The following is a 15,077-nucleotide window of genomic DNA, read 5'->3' as shown; positions in this document are numbered from 1 at the left end:
CAGTTTGAGGGGAACAGTTATGGGGTGGTGATGCCTAGCAACAGTGGGGAACAGGTATAAGGGGAGGGGTGGTCATCAGAACCTGGTGAGACATGTAGGTTTAAGAGAGGACCCCTAAACAGGAACTATGGTTGGCCACTGTCACCCCATGGTCCAGCAGGGAGGACAACAGACTTTGTGCCCCAACCTCTGTCTCCTTCTGCCTTTGATTTTTTTGCTTGTGTTTTGAGTTGTGTTGGAAATGTTTGGCCAATCCCAAAAGGTGAGGGATCCCACTTGATACAGCCCATAAAGGTCCAATTCCTGAGACAAAACAGGGTGAAGAAAGCTGGAGAATGACCTGGAGCAATTGAGAGTATCTAGCATACACTTCTATAGATAGTACAATGAGAACAGTTCGTGTGACATCAATGTAGCTGGCAGCCAAAGCGAGTGGACTGCAATGCATGTGCGTGAACAATGATGACTTGATTGTACTAGTCAGTGGGGGCAGTATACACTGTTGAATGACCAAATGTACTGTGTGGCTTTCATATTCAAAATGACTGAACGAGTAGAGCAATGAACCTGCATCAAATTGTGCATTAAGCTTGAACAGTTTCAGCCATGGAACTGTTCAACCAATAGTTTCCTCCATAGAAACTATTGGGTGATTCAGAAGGCCACAGCTATGGGCAACTAGTGATTGGCAGCTTCATCACAACAACATAGCCCGCTCATGCATTATGTCTCATGGTGAGTTTTTTGGTGAAACACCAAATCACCCAGGTGACTCAGCCCCTCTGCAGCCTGGATTTGGTGCCCTGTGACTTCTGGATTTTCCCAAAACTAAAATCATCTTTGAAAGAGAAGGGATTTCAGGACTTCAATAAGATTCAGGAAAATATTACAGGGCAGCTGATGGTGATTGGGAGAACTGTGTGAGGTCCCAAGGTGCCTACTTTGAAGGGGACTGAGGCATCATTGTCCTATGTACAATATTTCTTGTATCTTGTATGTTCTTCAGTAAATGTCCTTATTTTTTATATTACCTGGTTGGATACCTTCTTGACAGACCTCATATATTATTATGAATCCACGATTCTCATATGATCTCTGAGTCATAATTCATTACAGTGGTTATTCTTTTTGAATATATTATTATTTCAGATTAGTTCATTTAATATTTATGAGCTAAAGAGCACAACAAATTATAGAACTACTGGTGAAATGAAAAGAAAAATGGGGGAAAAGTATTTTCACTCACTAAGTAAGAACATAGGTGTTTCAGAGGTGAATGCTATATTGAGGATTCTGATTTGTGGTATCTGGCTTGAGTGTCCATTTCCTTAGCCACCACACTGTACCATCTTCAACTCAGCCCATTGCATTTTCTCTTGGGCTTCTGAATGCTGCTTCATTCTGACCTTTTTAAGGAGAATAATTTCTGATAAATCATATGTTTATACAGAAGAGATACTTATTTCTGTTGTTTTAGTGTAATCTGTCCCTTTTTCAGTCAAAGGTATGTCTTTGCATAAACAAAAATACATCTGGCAAGTAGATTAAAAAGTAATCCCATTTGCAGTAGCATCGAAACAATTAAATACTTCGGAATAAGTTTAGCAAAGAGGTGAGAGACTTGTATACTGAAAACTATGAGATATTGAGGAAGAAATCAAAGAAGACTTAACTAAATGGAAATATATCCTATACTCATGGATTGGAAAAGTTAATATTGTTAAAGTACCCGTGCTACCCATAGTGATCTACAGATTCAATGCTATTCTCATTAAAATCCCAATGATAATTTTTATAGAAATAGAAAAAGCATTCCTAAAACATACAAGGAACCTAAAAGTCTCACAACAGCAAAAGCAATCTAAAAAAATAAGAACAATGCTGGAGGCATCATACTTTTTTATTTCAAACTATGCTACAATGCTATAAGCAATCAAAACAGTATGTTACTGGCATAGAAATGGACACATAGGTCAATGGCAGAGATTTGAGAGCCCATGCATACATGATTGACTAATATTTGACACTCAAACCAAGAATACTCAATGAAGGAAAGACAGTCTCTTCAAAGAATGGTGCTGAGTTGGTTGGATCAGTTGGTTAGAGCATTGTCCTATACACAAAAAGGAGTTCAATCCCAAGTCAGGGCACATACTTAGGTTGCAGGTTCAATCCTGGGTTAGGGCACATAAGAGAGGCAACCAATCAGTGTTTTTCTCTCACATTGACGTTTCTCTCTCTCTTTCTCTCCCTTCCTCTCTCAAATTAATAAACATACTAAAATTTGTTTTAAATGGTGCTGGGAAAACTGGATGTTCACATGCAAAAGAATGAGACTGGGTCCCATCTTATACCACTCATGAGAATGAACTGGAAATGAATTGAAGACTTAAATGTAAAACCTGAAACCATAAAACTCCTAGAAGAAAACACAGGAGAAAATCTTCTTGGCAATGATTTTATGGATATTACACCCAAAATACAAAAAACAAAAGCAAAACAACAACAAGTGGGACTACATAAAACTAAAACTCTCCTGGTACACAGCAAAACATTGACCCACAAAATGAAAGGGCAACCTGCAGAATGAGAGAAAATATTTGCAAACCACATATTTGATAAGGGGTTCATATCCAAAATATATGAAGAATTAGTATATCTTAACGCCAACCCCCACCCCCGCAAACAATCCAGTTAAAAACAGGCAGAGGACCTGAACATACATTTTTCCAAAGAAGATATTCAAGTGGCCAACAGATACACAAAAATAAGTTCAATGTCACTAATCATCAGGGAAGTGCAAATCAAAACCACCGTGAGATATAGCTTCATGCCTGTTAGAATGATTAGCATCAAAAACACAAGTGGTCATAAGTGTTGGTGAGGACATGAAGAAATGGAACCCTTGTGTACTATTGGTGGTAATGTAAACTGGTACAGCCACTATGAAAAACAGTATGGAGGTTCCTCAAAAAATAAAAAATGGAACTACCTATGATCCAGCGATCCCACTTCTGGGTATTTATCCAAAGGAAGTGAAACCACTATCTTGAAGATATATCTGCACCCCATATGTTCCTTGCAGCTTTACTTAAATAGCCAAGACATGAAAACAACATAAATGTTCATCAATAGATGACTGCATGAAGAAAATACGACATATACATAGATCTATTTATTTATCATTCATCTATTTCAGCCATGAAAAAAGAAGGAAACTTACAACATTCTGTCATTTGCAACAACATAGATGGAGCTTGAGGGCATTATACTAAGTGACATAAGTCAGACAGAGAAGACAAATACTATATAATCTCATTTATATGTGAAATCTAAAAAAAAAAAACAGAACAATCTATTCATAGAAACAGAGAATAGATTGGTGGTTGCCAGGAGAAAGGAGGGAGTGATGGGAGAACTGAGTGAAGGCAAAGAGCACAAACTTACAGGTATAGAATTAATACATATATAGTTCACATTATAATTTATAGCATGGTGACTATGGTTAATCCTGCTACTGTACTGTATATTTGAAAGTTGCTATGAGAGTAGATTTTAAAAGTTCTCACCACAACAATAAGTTGTAATGTGTGAGGTGATATGTTAACTAACATTAATGCGGTAATCATTTTTTTTAAAGATTTTATTTATTTATTTATCTTCAGAGGGGAAGGAGAGAGGGAGAGAAACATCAATGTACGGTTGCCTTTTGTGCGTCCCCTGCTGGTAGTTAGCCTGCAAGGAACCGGCCTGCAACCCAGGCATGTGCCCTGACTGGGAATCGAACCGCGATCGTCTGGTTCACAGGCCCGCGCTCAATCCACTGAGCTACGCCAGCCAGGGCCTAATGTGGTAATCATTTTGCAATATATATATATAAAATCATTGCATTGCATACCTTAAACTTACACAATGTTATATATCAATTCTATCTCAATAGAGTTGGAAATAAATAAATATTTGTTGAATGAATAAATGAGTGAATGGACAGAAGGAAGGCCACATGAATGGTAAGTAGAAGAGGCAGGGCTCAGATCCAAGGCTTCCTGACTCTGTAGTCCTTGCTCTTCACATGTAGATTAACATTTAAAAATTGAACTCGAGACTAAGGAAAAAGACACACATGTATTGTATGAGGCAGTGGTTTGCACTGAGGACAACTGAAGAGTGTGTTTTTATTTTCTATAAGATTGTTGCGGATGACGTTTACCAGAATACATGATATAAAATGGTATACAAATACATGGTATACAAAAGTCAAAAGAAAATCTCTCTGGATTCAGTACCAGGAATAGTTGTTATCCTCATTTTTCTGTTGGAGAAACTGAGGCTCATAGAGATTAAGTGACTTGTTAAAAGCAACAAAGTGGCAAGGCCAGCATGCTAATAAATACCTCCTTTCCTCAGCTCTGACCCACAAACCACTGCTCTGAGCCTAAACTCTGAACACACGTTATTTCCAAAGCCCCTTTGCTAAATATAACAATGGCCTTTGTTTGACCGTGTGCTTTAAACACTATCCTGATCCCCCTTAGAAAGAAGTCTAATTCACACGCCTCCCCAGACACTGGGACACACATATACACATTGATCTACTCTCACCGAATCCCCTTAACACTGCAGCTTCCCTATATTCACTTATGACCTGCTCAATTCTAGAATATGCCTTGGTCCTCATCAGAATCCCCAAACTTAAAAAATATTCACCCACATAAATGTCTGTCACCTTTGATAACCGATAACTGAGGAAACTGGAGCATGCCCTTGAAATGTTAAGTGGTTGAGAAGCTCTGAGATTAGTCCCAACATCTAAACAGCAACCCTCAGGAATCCCCTTAACCTTTCGTTGTCGGCTCTGCTAACTCTGACTCCCTTTCTGCTCTCCCTGCCTAGAGAGGTCCCAGGACAGACTCCCCTGAGAGGTGATCACAGCACAACTCCCTGCCTTAACAAGAACCCCAGAGCCCAGCAGAGTGGAGCTCAAACTCATGAGAGGCTGGCTAGGCTTCCACAATCCAAAGAGTCCCTGCCACTGCATCAGGGACTAGATCTTAGGAAAGAAGCGGGGGGTTGAGGCCAGTGAAGGGAGCAGTGTTATCCCTCTAGAGGAGTGTCTCAGTTCCTCTCTCCTCTCCTGATCCTCTCCTTGTTGATCAGCTCAGGATTTCCTGGGAGAAGCATGAGGGAGCTGAGCTTTGGCTGAGAAGCAGACTGGGAGTGAATTAGCAGATGTGGCGCAGCTCAGCTTCCAGAGACACTGGGAAGGAAAGAGAAGCGTCTGGATATGAAGGTGAGCTTCAGGAAGCTAGCTGCTCAGTTCAGTGCTCATTGTTTTCTCCCTGAGAGTTTCAAGTATTTTATGGATTAAAAGTCATCAAGTGCAACTAAAACTTCCATCTGGCTTTTGGTGATAAGTCCATCCAGTTTGATGTTTAGGAAGCAAAATTCCATCTGTAGGGGGGAAACCTGTTGTATTCTCAGTCTCATTCGCTGAGCTTGTGCCTTTAGAACTGTTCTTCCTGATTGTCAGATCCAAAACCTTCTCCCCTTTTTTCTAGTCATCAATATGGGTGATCCTCAGGTCTACGATCTGGAGTACCCAACTTCATTAATTAACCCAATTAACTTTTTGTATTCTGTATTCCCCAGGCAGCACTTTCACAAATGACTCATTTTAGAATGGCCCCGTATTTGACAAACTGCTTTTCAGTCGTGGAATCTCACTTGCTATTCATGAAACATGAGGTGCCAGCTTGTGGACAGATGATGGAGGACAAACTAAATCTCAAGTCCAGGGCACAGCCACAACTCCACACACACTAGACACACCCAGCTACGCATGGCCAGATTTCCTACCTGATTTTGGCTAGTTCACCACCGCTATTCAGATTTTCAAATTCCATCATCTACCATCTGTACCACACAGAAAGAAGGGTCACCTCTCTTGGAACTACAAGGGTAGATTCTGAACATGGGAGTTGAAAGTTTATCAGTTAATGGGGATTGAAGGGTAGTTTATGAGGAAATGATGACAGTGAGGAAGACAATGTATATATACCCAAGCATGGGAAGGTGAAGCAGTGAGTCACCTAGGTTCAAATCCTGATTGTACTTCCCTGCCCTCGGGACCTTGAGCAAAGCACTTCGGCTCTACGAGCTCCCATCTCTTGCTCACGACACACGCCTTGTAATCCCCCATCATGGAAATTGGCAAGATGTTCAGCACAAGCTTGCTTATGTGTAATTTTCAATAAGCCAGGTGGTGAAAGACAAATATCAGATGATCTCACCGTTAACAGGAATCTAAACAAACCAAACAAGCAAGCAAAATACCACCAATGACACTCAAATATGGAACAGGCTGTCAGGGCCCAGAGGGGAGAGGGGAGAGAATCATAGGGGAAAAGGGGATGGACTCACATGAACAAGTATAAAGGACACATGGACAATAACTAAGGGTGGGGGGTGGAAATGGGAGGGAGGTGGGGAGCATGGGTCGGGGGGCGGGCAGGGTTGGGAATATAAGACAGAAACCTGTACTTGAACAAGAATTAAATAAAAATTATATTTAAAAAAATAAGTACAGATTGTTACTAATTTTAGTAACTGATTCACTCAAACTATTCAGTACATAAACAAATATTCCTTCTATAAAACCTTACAAAATCATGAAATTGATGATTTGGCAGTGAGAGATACAATATTTTAAACATGTGACTTAATCAATATTGAGAACATCCAGGAACAGCAGAGAAGGGAAGTGGTGCTGGGACTGATGAGGACCAGAAGCTTCTCCTGCGTGTTTCCAGTATGCTTGTCTCTCTCTCAGTTCTGTAAACGCAGCACCTCATTCTCTCCTCACAAAGGTCTGGATATCTGCATCCAATATCACACAGGAGGCCTAAACTGAGGTATAAAGATGGTTAGTATCTTACAACTAGAATGTAAGCATTTTTTTGGTTTTACTTTCTCAGCAACTTTCAAATATGCAATGCAGTATTATTAACTATGCATCATTTAGTTGTTAATGAAATTGCAGCATTTAATTGTTAAATGAATTAATGTTAATGTATACAATATTATATAATGTTTTTACTTTTTTGACTGAAAACCAATGAACTTTATGTGTACTTCTTCTGTGTGCCATTGTTTCTGAATATCTAAGATCCTTTTAACTTTATTGAGTTGCTCGTGAATAAGCTTATTTAAAAAAACTAGAGAGAAGCTTGGGCAGATGAAATTAGTGGTTTGTTGGAATATATTAGGACTGTGATAATTTAAGATGTTGTTTCTCTTTTTTTTTCAAAAAAATTTTTTATTGGCCCTGGCTGGTGTAGCTCAGTGGATTGAGTGCGGGCCTGCGAACCACACGATCATGGTTCAATTCCCAGTCAGAGCACATGCCTGGGTTGCAGGCCAGTTCCCAGCAGGGGACTCACAAGAGGCAACCACACATTGGTATTTCTCTCCTTCTCTCCTTTCCTTCCTCTCTAAAGATAAATAAATAAAATCTTAAAAAAAAACTTTGAAAAAAATTTTATTGTTCAATTACGTTGAACAATAAAATGATTGTTTTATTGTTCAAATGATCTCCACATTTTTTCCCTACTACTCTCCCCTGTCCTGCCCACCCCTCCTCCCCCACATTCAATTTTCCACCCTGTGGTCCTTGTCCTTAGGTCCTTTACCCGCATTTCCTGAAAATTTCAGCACAATAAGCCCGTTTAGAATATGTGAAAAAATAAGCTCCTAAAGAAAATATGTTATTTTATTTTATTCATTTCAATTGTTGTTTACAGTTTTCTGTCTTTTACTCCCATCTCAGCTTCATTTATTTCTTATTAGAGGTGAAGGGCGAGAGCAAAACACTAATGTGTGGTTGCCTCTCATGTCCCACTCGCTGGGGACCTGGCCCTCAACCCAGGCATGTGCCCTGACTGGGAATCAAACCATTGAGCATTTGCTTCACAGGCCAGCATTCACTCCACTGAGCCACACCAGCCAAAGCAAGAAATTATTTTAAACACTTCGATGATAAAGTATGTTCAATGTAGAGATATTTATGGTAATCAAAGATATATAAATAACCAATGTCTCAGAATGTTGGGAAGTCCCTATGTAATATGTCCATTCACTAGGTGTGAGTGAATATGCAGGTTCTAAAAAAATAAGTTGAAAACCCTTTGCTGGTGCTGGATCTCTTACTGGAGAGTTTTTTGTGTGAGCAAGAAATGGAGGCCACTTTAACATCCATCCAGGCAGCTGGATATGACCAAAAAAACATATTTTAACAATTAATATGTTAAAACATTAATATGTTTCTCAAAGATATTTTAGGTACATATGAGAAAGACAAATTTTTAAACATAAATTGAATACTTGACAAATGATGCCCATCCTGTGTAAATGGGATTTAGGAAAGGAAAAGCAATTCACAAAAAAGAGGAAACTTGCACAGACTGATGGCAATAAAATGCCACGAGCTAAGAATAAACCTCTCATTCTGCACCCAGAGGAGAAAAAACACTTTGTTAAACTGAGATCAACATTCCTCTTAGATTTGCCCTGTAAGTTATTTTGGCAAATTCTTTTTTTCCCCCCAAACAGTGCAAAGGTGAACTTTAGAATGACACAATTGAACTTGCTGTGAACTGAGTGTCCTGTGACTTTTCTATCTAAAGCATCTCCATCTACACTCCCCATTCATCTCTATTCATTTAAATACTGCTTTATTTTCTTCACACTTTTTATCCCTACTTTATATTATATCATATATTTTGTTTGTTGATGATCTATCTCCCCAACTAGAAGAGGAGCTACATAAGCTACACAAAAGCAAAGATTTGTTTTTATTGCTATGTCCCCATCAGGGAAACACTGCTTTGCAGAGAATAGGAACTAGTGAACTTAATTCAGAGAGATCCATCTCTGATGGTTTCTAAGGAAAACTCTTATTCTGTCCCTCCAGCTTTCAGTGTAAAGACCTTGTGAGGACCATGGACTTGGAAAAGGAGGACCGCATCAGGACTACGAGGTTGACAAGCTGTCCATGCACAGCAGCTAATTGTGATTAGATAGAAGACACAAAGACTTTGCTGGATTCTCCTGATTTGGGTATTGGATTTGGAGCATGTGAAATAACAAAACTTCTTGTACATACCTAGACCCAAATCGATGGAAAGAGTCAACCAGACCAGCAGCGTCTCTGAGTTTATTCTCCTGGGATTGTCCTCCCGGCCCGAGGACCAGATGCCACTCTTTATACTGTTCCTTATCATATACCTCATCACTGTAACAGGGAACCTACTCATCATTTTGGCCATCCACACTGACCCCCAACTCCAGACCCCCATGTATTTCTTCTTGAGTTTCCTATCTTTCACTGACATTTGCTTCACAACAACCATTGTCCCCAGGATGCTAGTTAACTTCCTGTTGAAGAAGACCATCTCCTATGCTGGGTGTCTGACTCAGATGTATTTTATTTATGCTCTGGGCAATACTGACAGCTTCCTCCTAGCAGTCATGGCCTTTGACCGCTATGTGGCCATCTGTGATCCCTTCCACTATGTCACCACCATGAGCCATCACCGCTGTGTCCTATTGGTGGCCTTTTCCTGCTCATTTACTCATGTCCACTCTCTCCTACACACACTTCTGCTGAATCATCTCACCTTCTGTGACTCCAACATTATCCATCACTTTCTCTGTGACCTGAGCCCTCTGATGAAACTGTCCTGCTCCTCCACGTTTGTCAATGAAATTGTGATAATGACAGAAGGACCTATTGTTTTGGTGACCCCCTTTCTATTCATTACCTTTTCTTACATGCGAATTCTCATCACAGTTCTCAAAATCCCCTCAGCAGCCGGGAAATGGAAAGCCTTCTCCACTTGTGGTTCTCACCTCACTGTGGTAATACTCTTTTATGGGAGCATCTTTTATGTCTATTTACAGCCCCTCTCCACCTACACTGTCCAGGACCACATGGCAACACTTGTCTACACAGTTTTGTCCTCCATGCTGAATCCTTTTATCTATAGCCTAAGGAACAAAGACCTGAAACAGGGCCTGAGGAAGCTGATGGGCAAGAGGAAATCCCAGGAGGCACCCCTGTGACAAACCCACTGGAATCTGCTGGTTTCTACCGGCTCTTGGTGAATAGTCAGACTTTTAGCACTGTTAACCCGTGTGTGACAAAGCTGTTATATCCATCAATGGCAACCCCCACCCCCAGTCTTGCCTCCGCTTAAATCATGGTATCTTTCCTCACTATTCCTCTACTCCCCTACAAACATTCATTACATTCTTATCTTTGAAATACTGTTTTAATTCTGTTTCCAAAAATATTTTCTGAACAAATTTTTTCTTTTTATTAAGGCATACTCCAAAACACTTCACATTTCAGTATACTGCTGAAAATAATCAATTTATAGCTGTTGAATGCCCTTGCAAATACTTGAAGAGGGGAAAAAACATAGATGAGGAAAAGGAGAAGGAAGATAACATTTTAGCTAATTTTATTGTTTTTAGTATTTTTATAATTATTTTACTCTTTCTAAAAACTTTCATTTTTCTATCCAGGGAAACTGTCATGCCACCATTCCTCTGTCTGTCCTTGCAAAATTTATTATATTACTATGGCTTTATTTTTTAATTTTCTCTTATTATTTTTACCAAGCAATTAAAAAATGCTAATGGCCAGAATGAACAAGAACCAAGAGTGATAACATGAAAATTATCCATTTCACAGTGGGAAGGTTGGAACATTTCTTCACTCCATCTATCCCTAAAGCTATATGTTTAAAAACATAGGATTTAATACTTCATTGTGGAAACTACCATCCATAGAAATCTACCCTATAGAAATATCATAAATGTATATTGAATGTATATACACATATATATAATCCAAGTTTATAACAGGTAAAACCTGACAACACCCTAAAATCCTATCAATAGCAAAGGGAAAATTTAATTATGATTAATTGCATAGCATGTAATATAGGCACAGTTTCAAAGAATGAAATGGATCTTTACTACTTCCTTGAAAAGCAGTTAAGTAGAAAAATCAAGATGTGGAGCAAAGTGTAAAAATGCTATGTTTTTAAACTATAGATGAACATATATGGGGGGACAGAGAGAGAATGTCCACTCTTTTAACGCATTGGTAATGTCTGAATTTGTTCAAGTAAATATTCATAGCTCATGGACTTTAAGCCATTAATAAATTAGATTACCAATGCAACAGGGAAAGACATTTTTGTGAAGTATCAGCTGAAGAGAGACTGTCTAGGTGCTTACATATCTGAAAAACATCATTATGTGTTTTTTTTTTCACTTGAATGATAATTTGATGGGATATGGCATTCTAGTTACCAAAACTTCTGGAACTTTAAAGACATCTCTTTGTTGCCCTAGGGCATCAACTGTTTTCAGTGAGAAATAAGAGGTCATTTTGTGTTCCTTTGAGCTCTCTGTCCATAACTGCAGTCTGTGGATATTCTACACCAAACATGGCCGTGCTGTCACTGTGTAGGCTTTGGGTGAGCGGACTCCAACTCTGCCCACTTTACTCCAAGCCTGAGCACAGGAGCCTGATTGTTGTCCTTGTACCCTGACAAGCCAATTCCAAAATTTAAGTGGAAATGAAAATTACCTAGGACAGCCAAGATGATCTCGAAGAAAAATCACAAATCTGGAGGACACACCAAATTTCAAGACTTAACTACAAAGCTAAAGTAATTAAGACAGCGTGGTATTGGCAAAAGACTACATGAATAGAGCAATGTAACAGAATAGAGAACCCAGAAATAAATCCTTGTTTATACTGTCACTTGATTTTTGGCAAAAGTGTCAATGCAATTTAAGGGGGAAGGAGGATCCATTCAATACATTATGCTGGAGCTACTGGACATACACATAGAAAACAAACCTTGACCTTACCCCACATCATACATAAAAACGAATTCAAAGTAGCTCACAGACCTAAGTGTGAAGGCTAAAAATGTAAAATTTCTTGAAGAAAACAGAAAAATGCATATAGATACATATCTATATATTCAGCATTATATATATTATATCATATATTATGTATTATATCTATACATGGATATTTTATACCTGTGTGTGTGTATGTAAAATTTGTGGCCTAGAAATAACTGAAGATTTCTCAGTAAAAAAACACAAAGGACTACTAAACACATATAAAAAATGTTTTTTGAAAAAAGATGAGCTATTACTAGTGTGGGGGAGGAAGAAACTCCTCTTCTAGGTTCTTCCTATTGCTCTAGTAATTAAATCATCATGAGACAGGTTAACAAGAGAAAATAACCAAATTAAATTGTATAGGTATATATGGGAATTCCACATACATGAGAGAGTCAGAGAGCCTCCATGAGTGATAGGTTCAGTGACAGAAAAAAAAATGAGGCACATTTTGAGACATTCTGAGCTGAGGATGAGGTAAAGCACCTTAGGGCTTCAGAGGGAGGAAGGTCTTTCAAGAGACAATAGAAAGAAAAGATGTTAAATAATTAGAAGTTTGCTCTGCTTTATAGATAGGTCACTTAAAAAATTAACCACAAAAGAAAAATCATTCAATTAGATTTCATCAAAATTTAAAACTACTCATCAAAAGACCCCTTAAGCAAGTGAAAAGAGGAAACATTGTGCCTCCTCCCACAACCAAAATTAAGGACAACAAAGATTTAGAAAAAACACACAACCAAAACAAACAGAAAATTGAACTGTACGGAAGTTCGGCAACCATTCAACCAGACTGATAAGAGGGGTGGAGTCCGCAGCCTGCAAAGAGGGATCCCAGCAGGAAAAGGCAGTGGCAGCCAGACCCGGGAGTGCAGGCAGCGTGGGGCTGACCGTGGTCACACATTCTCACACAGATAAACTAGGCAAAAACGAGCAGCAAGACAGACCATGCAACCCAGGGCCCCAGCAACAGGAAATAAAGCCTAAGGGAACCGATTGAAAAGGTGCTGGCTTCTGGCAGAGGGGACTGAAATCCAACAGAGAGTGGAACAAGTGCCATTGTTCCCTCTCTGACCCTGCCCCCACATACAGCATCACAACCCAGCAATGTGGGTTGCCCCGCCCTGGTGAACACCTAAGGCTCCGCCACTCATACATAGCAGGCATGGCCTGACCAAAATGGTTCAATCCGAAGAACAAATCAAAGCCCCAGAGCCGGTACTTCTAAGCGACAAAGAGATAGCCAACCTATTAGATGCACAGTTCAAAATACTGGTGATCAGGATGCTCACAGAATTGGTTGATTTTGGTCACAAATTGGATGAAAAAATGAAGGCTAAAATAACTGAAGTGAAGGAAAATGCACAGGGATCCAATAGTGATGGAAACAAAACTGGGACTTAAATCAATGGAGTGGACCAGAAGGAAGAAAGAAACAACCAAACAGAAAAGAATGAAGAAACAAGAATTCAAAAAATGAGGAGAGGCTTAGGAACCTCCAAGACATCTTTAAACGTTCTAACATCCGAATTATAGGGGTACCAGAAGGGGAAGGGGAACAGCAACACCTGGAAAATTTATTTGAACAAATAATAAACGAGAACTTCCCTGATCTGACAAAGGCAATAGACTTCCAGGAAATCCAGGAAGCTCAGAGAGTCCCAAAGAAGTTGGACCCAAGGAGGAACACACCAAGGCACATCACAATTACATTAGCCAAGATTAAAATGAAGGAGAAAATCCTAGAAGCAGCAAGAGATAAGGGGACAATCACCCACAAAGAAGTGCCCATCAGATTGTCAGCTGATTTCTCAAAAGAGACCTTACAGGCAAGTCTGGAAAGAAGTATTCCAAGTCATGAAATCCAAAGACCTACATCCAAGATTGCTTTATCCAGCAAAGCTTTCATTTAGATGGAAGGGCAGATAAAGTGCTTCTCAAGTAAGATCAAATTCCAGGAGTTCATCATCACCAAGCCCTTATTATATGAAATGTTAAAGGGACTTATCTAAGAAAAAGAGATAAAAAATCTGAACAGTGAAAGGACAGCAAACTCACAGTTATTAACAACCACACCTAAAACAAAAGCAAACTAAGTGGACAGCTAAAACAGGAGCAGAGCCACAGAAGTGGAGATCACATGGAAGGTAGGCAACAGGGAGTGAGAGGAGGAGAAGGGGGGAGAAGGTATAGAGAATAAGTAGCATAGATGGTGGCAAGAAAATAGACAGGGGGAGGGCAAGAGTAGGGTAGGAAATGTAGAAGCTAAAGAATTTAAGACACATGGACATGAACTAAAGGGGGTGAATGTGGGTGGGAGGGTGTGTGCAGGGTGGAGGGGAATGAAGGGAGGAATGGGACAACCGTAATGGCATAATAAAATATATTTTAAAAAAAGAAAGTGTAAAGAGAAAAATATTCACAGTACATATATCTGCTAAACTAAAGGACATATTCAGAATATATAGAGAGCTCATATAACTATTTAAGCAAAAGCATACAACTCCATTTTTTTAACAGGCAAAAATCTTGAACAGACATTTTACAAAAGAAGATATTCAAATGGCAAATATCACACATGAAAAGGTACTCAACATCATTACTCATCAGAGAAATGTGAAAGTCCCAATGCAATACCACTGAACACTCAATAGCATGGCCACAATTTAAAAGATAATACAAAATTTTGGTAAGATTTGGAACAACTGAAACTGTCATATATTGGTGGTGGAAATGTCAAATTATAGAATCATTTTAAGTAACAGTCTATCAATTCCTAATAAAATGAAACATACAACTACCTTATTTCTATTTTTAAACAAGTGTGCAGCTTTATTTATAACAAACCAGACTAAGACAACCCAAGTGTTCATCAACAGGAAAACAGATAAGTAAATCATCAGTAAAAAGCTATACACTTGAGATTTATTCTATATATGTAAATTATAATTCAATTTTAAGGATGACCTGAAGATAGTGAGCAAAGACTCTGGAGAACACCTGCCCAGATGCACAACACAGGTGAATACTGGGCAAATGTGGCTTCGTCAAAGTCTAAGAGACAGTATGAAGGGAATATATTTGGCAAT

At 39.1% G+C, this 15,077-nt stretch overlaps 1 protein-coding gene across 1 annotated transcript; it reads left to right on the top strand.

The window, feature by feature from the left end:
- Positions 1–9,174: 9,174 nt before the first annotated feature.
- LOC118995926 (olfactory receptor 1L8-like) lies at positions 9,175–10,119 on the top strand. Its single transcript, XM_037059051.1, has one exon. It carries the CDS (start codon positions 9,175–9,177, stop codon positions 10,117–10,119), a length of 945 nt encoding a protein of 314 aa, XP_036914946.1.
- The last annotated feature ends 4,958 nt before the right edge of the window (positions 10,120–15,077 follow it).

The sequence above is a fragment of the Sturnira hondurensis genome, unplaced genomic scaffold (genome assembly GCF_014824575.4).
Source record: "Sturnira hondurensis isolate 20B ecotype Veracruz unplaced genomic scaffold, ASM1482457v3 Scaffold0010448, whole genome shotgun sequence".
Taxonomy (NCBI): domain Eukaryota; kingdom Metazoa; phylum Chordata; class Mammalia; order Chiroptera; family Phyllostomidae; genus Sturnira; species Sturnira hondurensis.
This window is presented reverse-complemented; position numbering and strand designations above follow the sequence as displayed.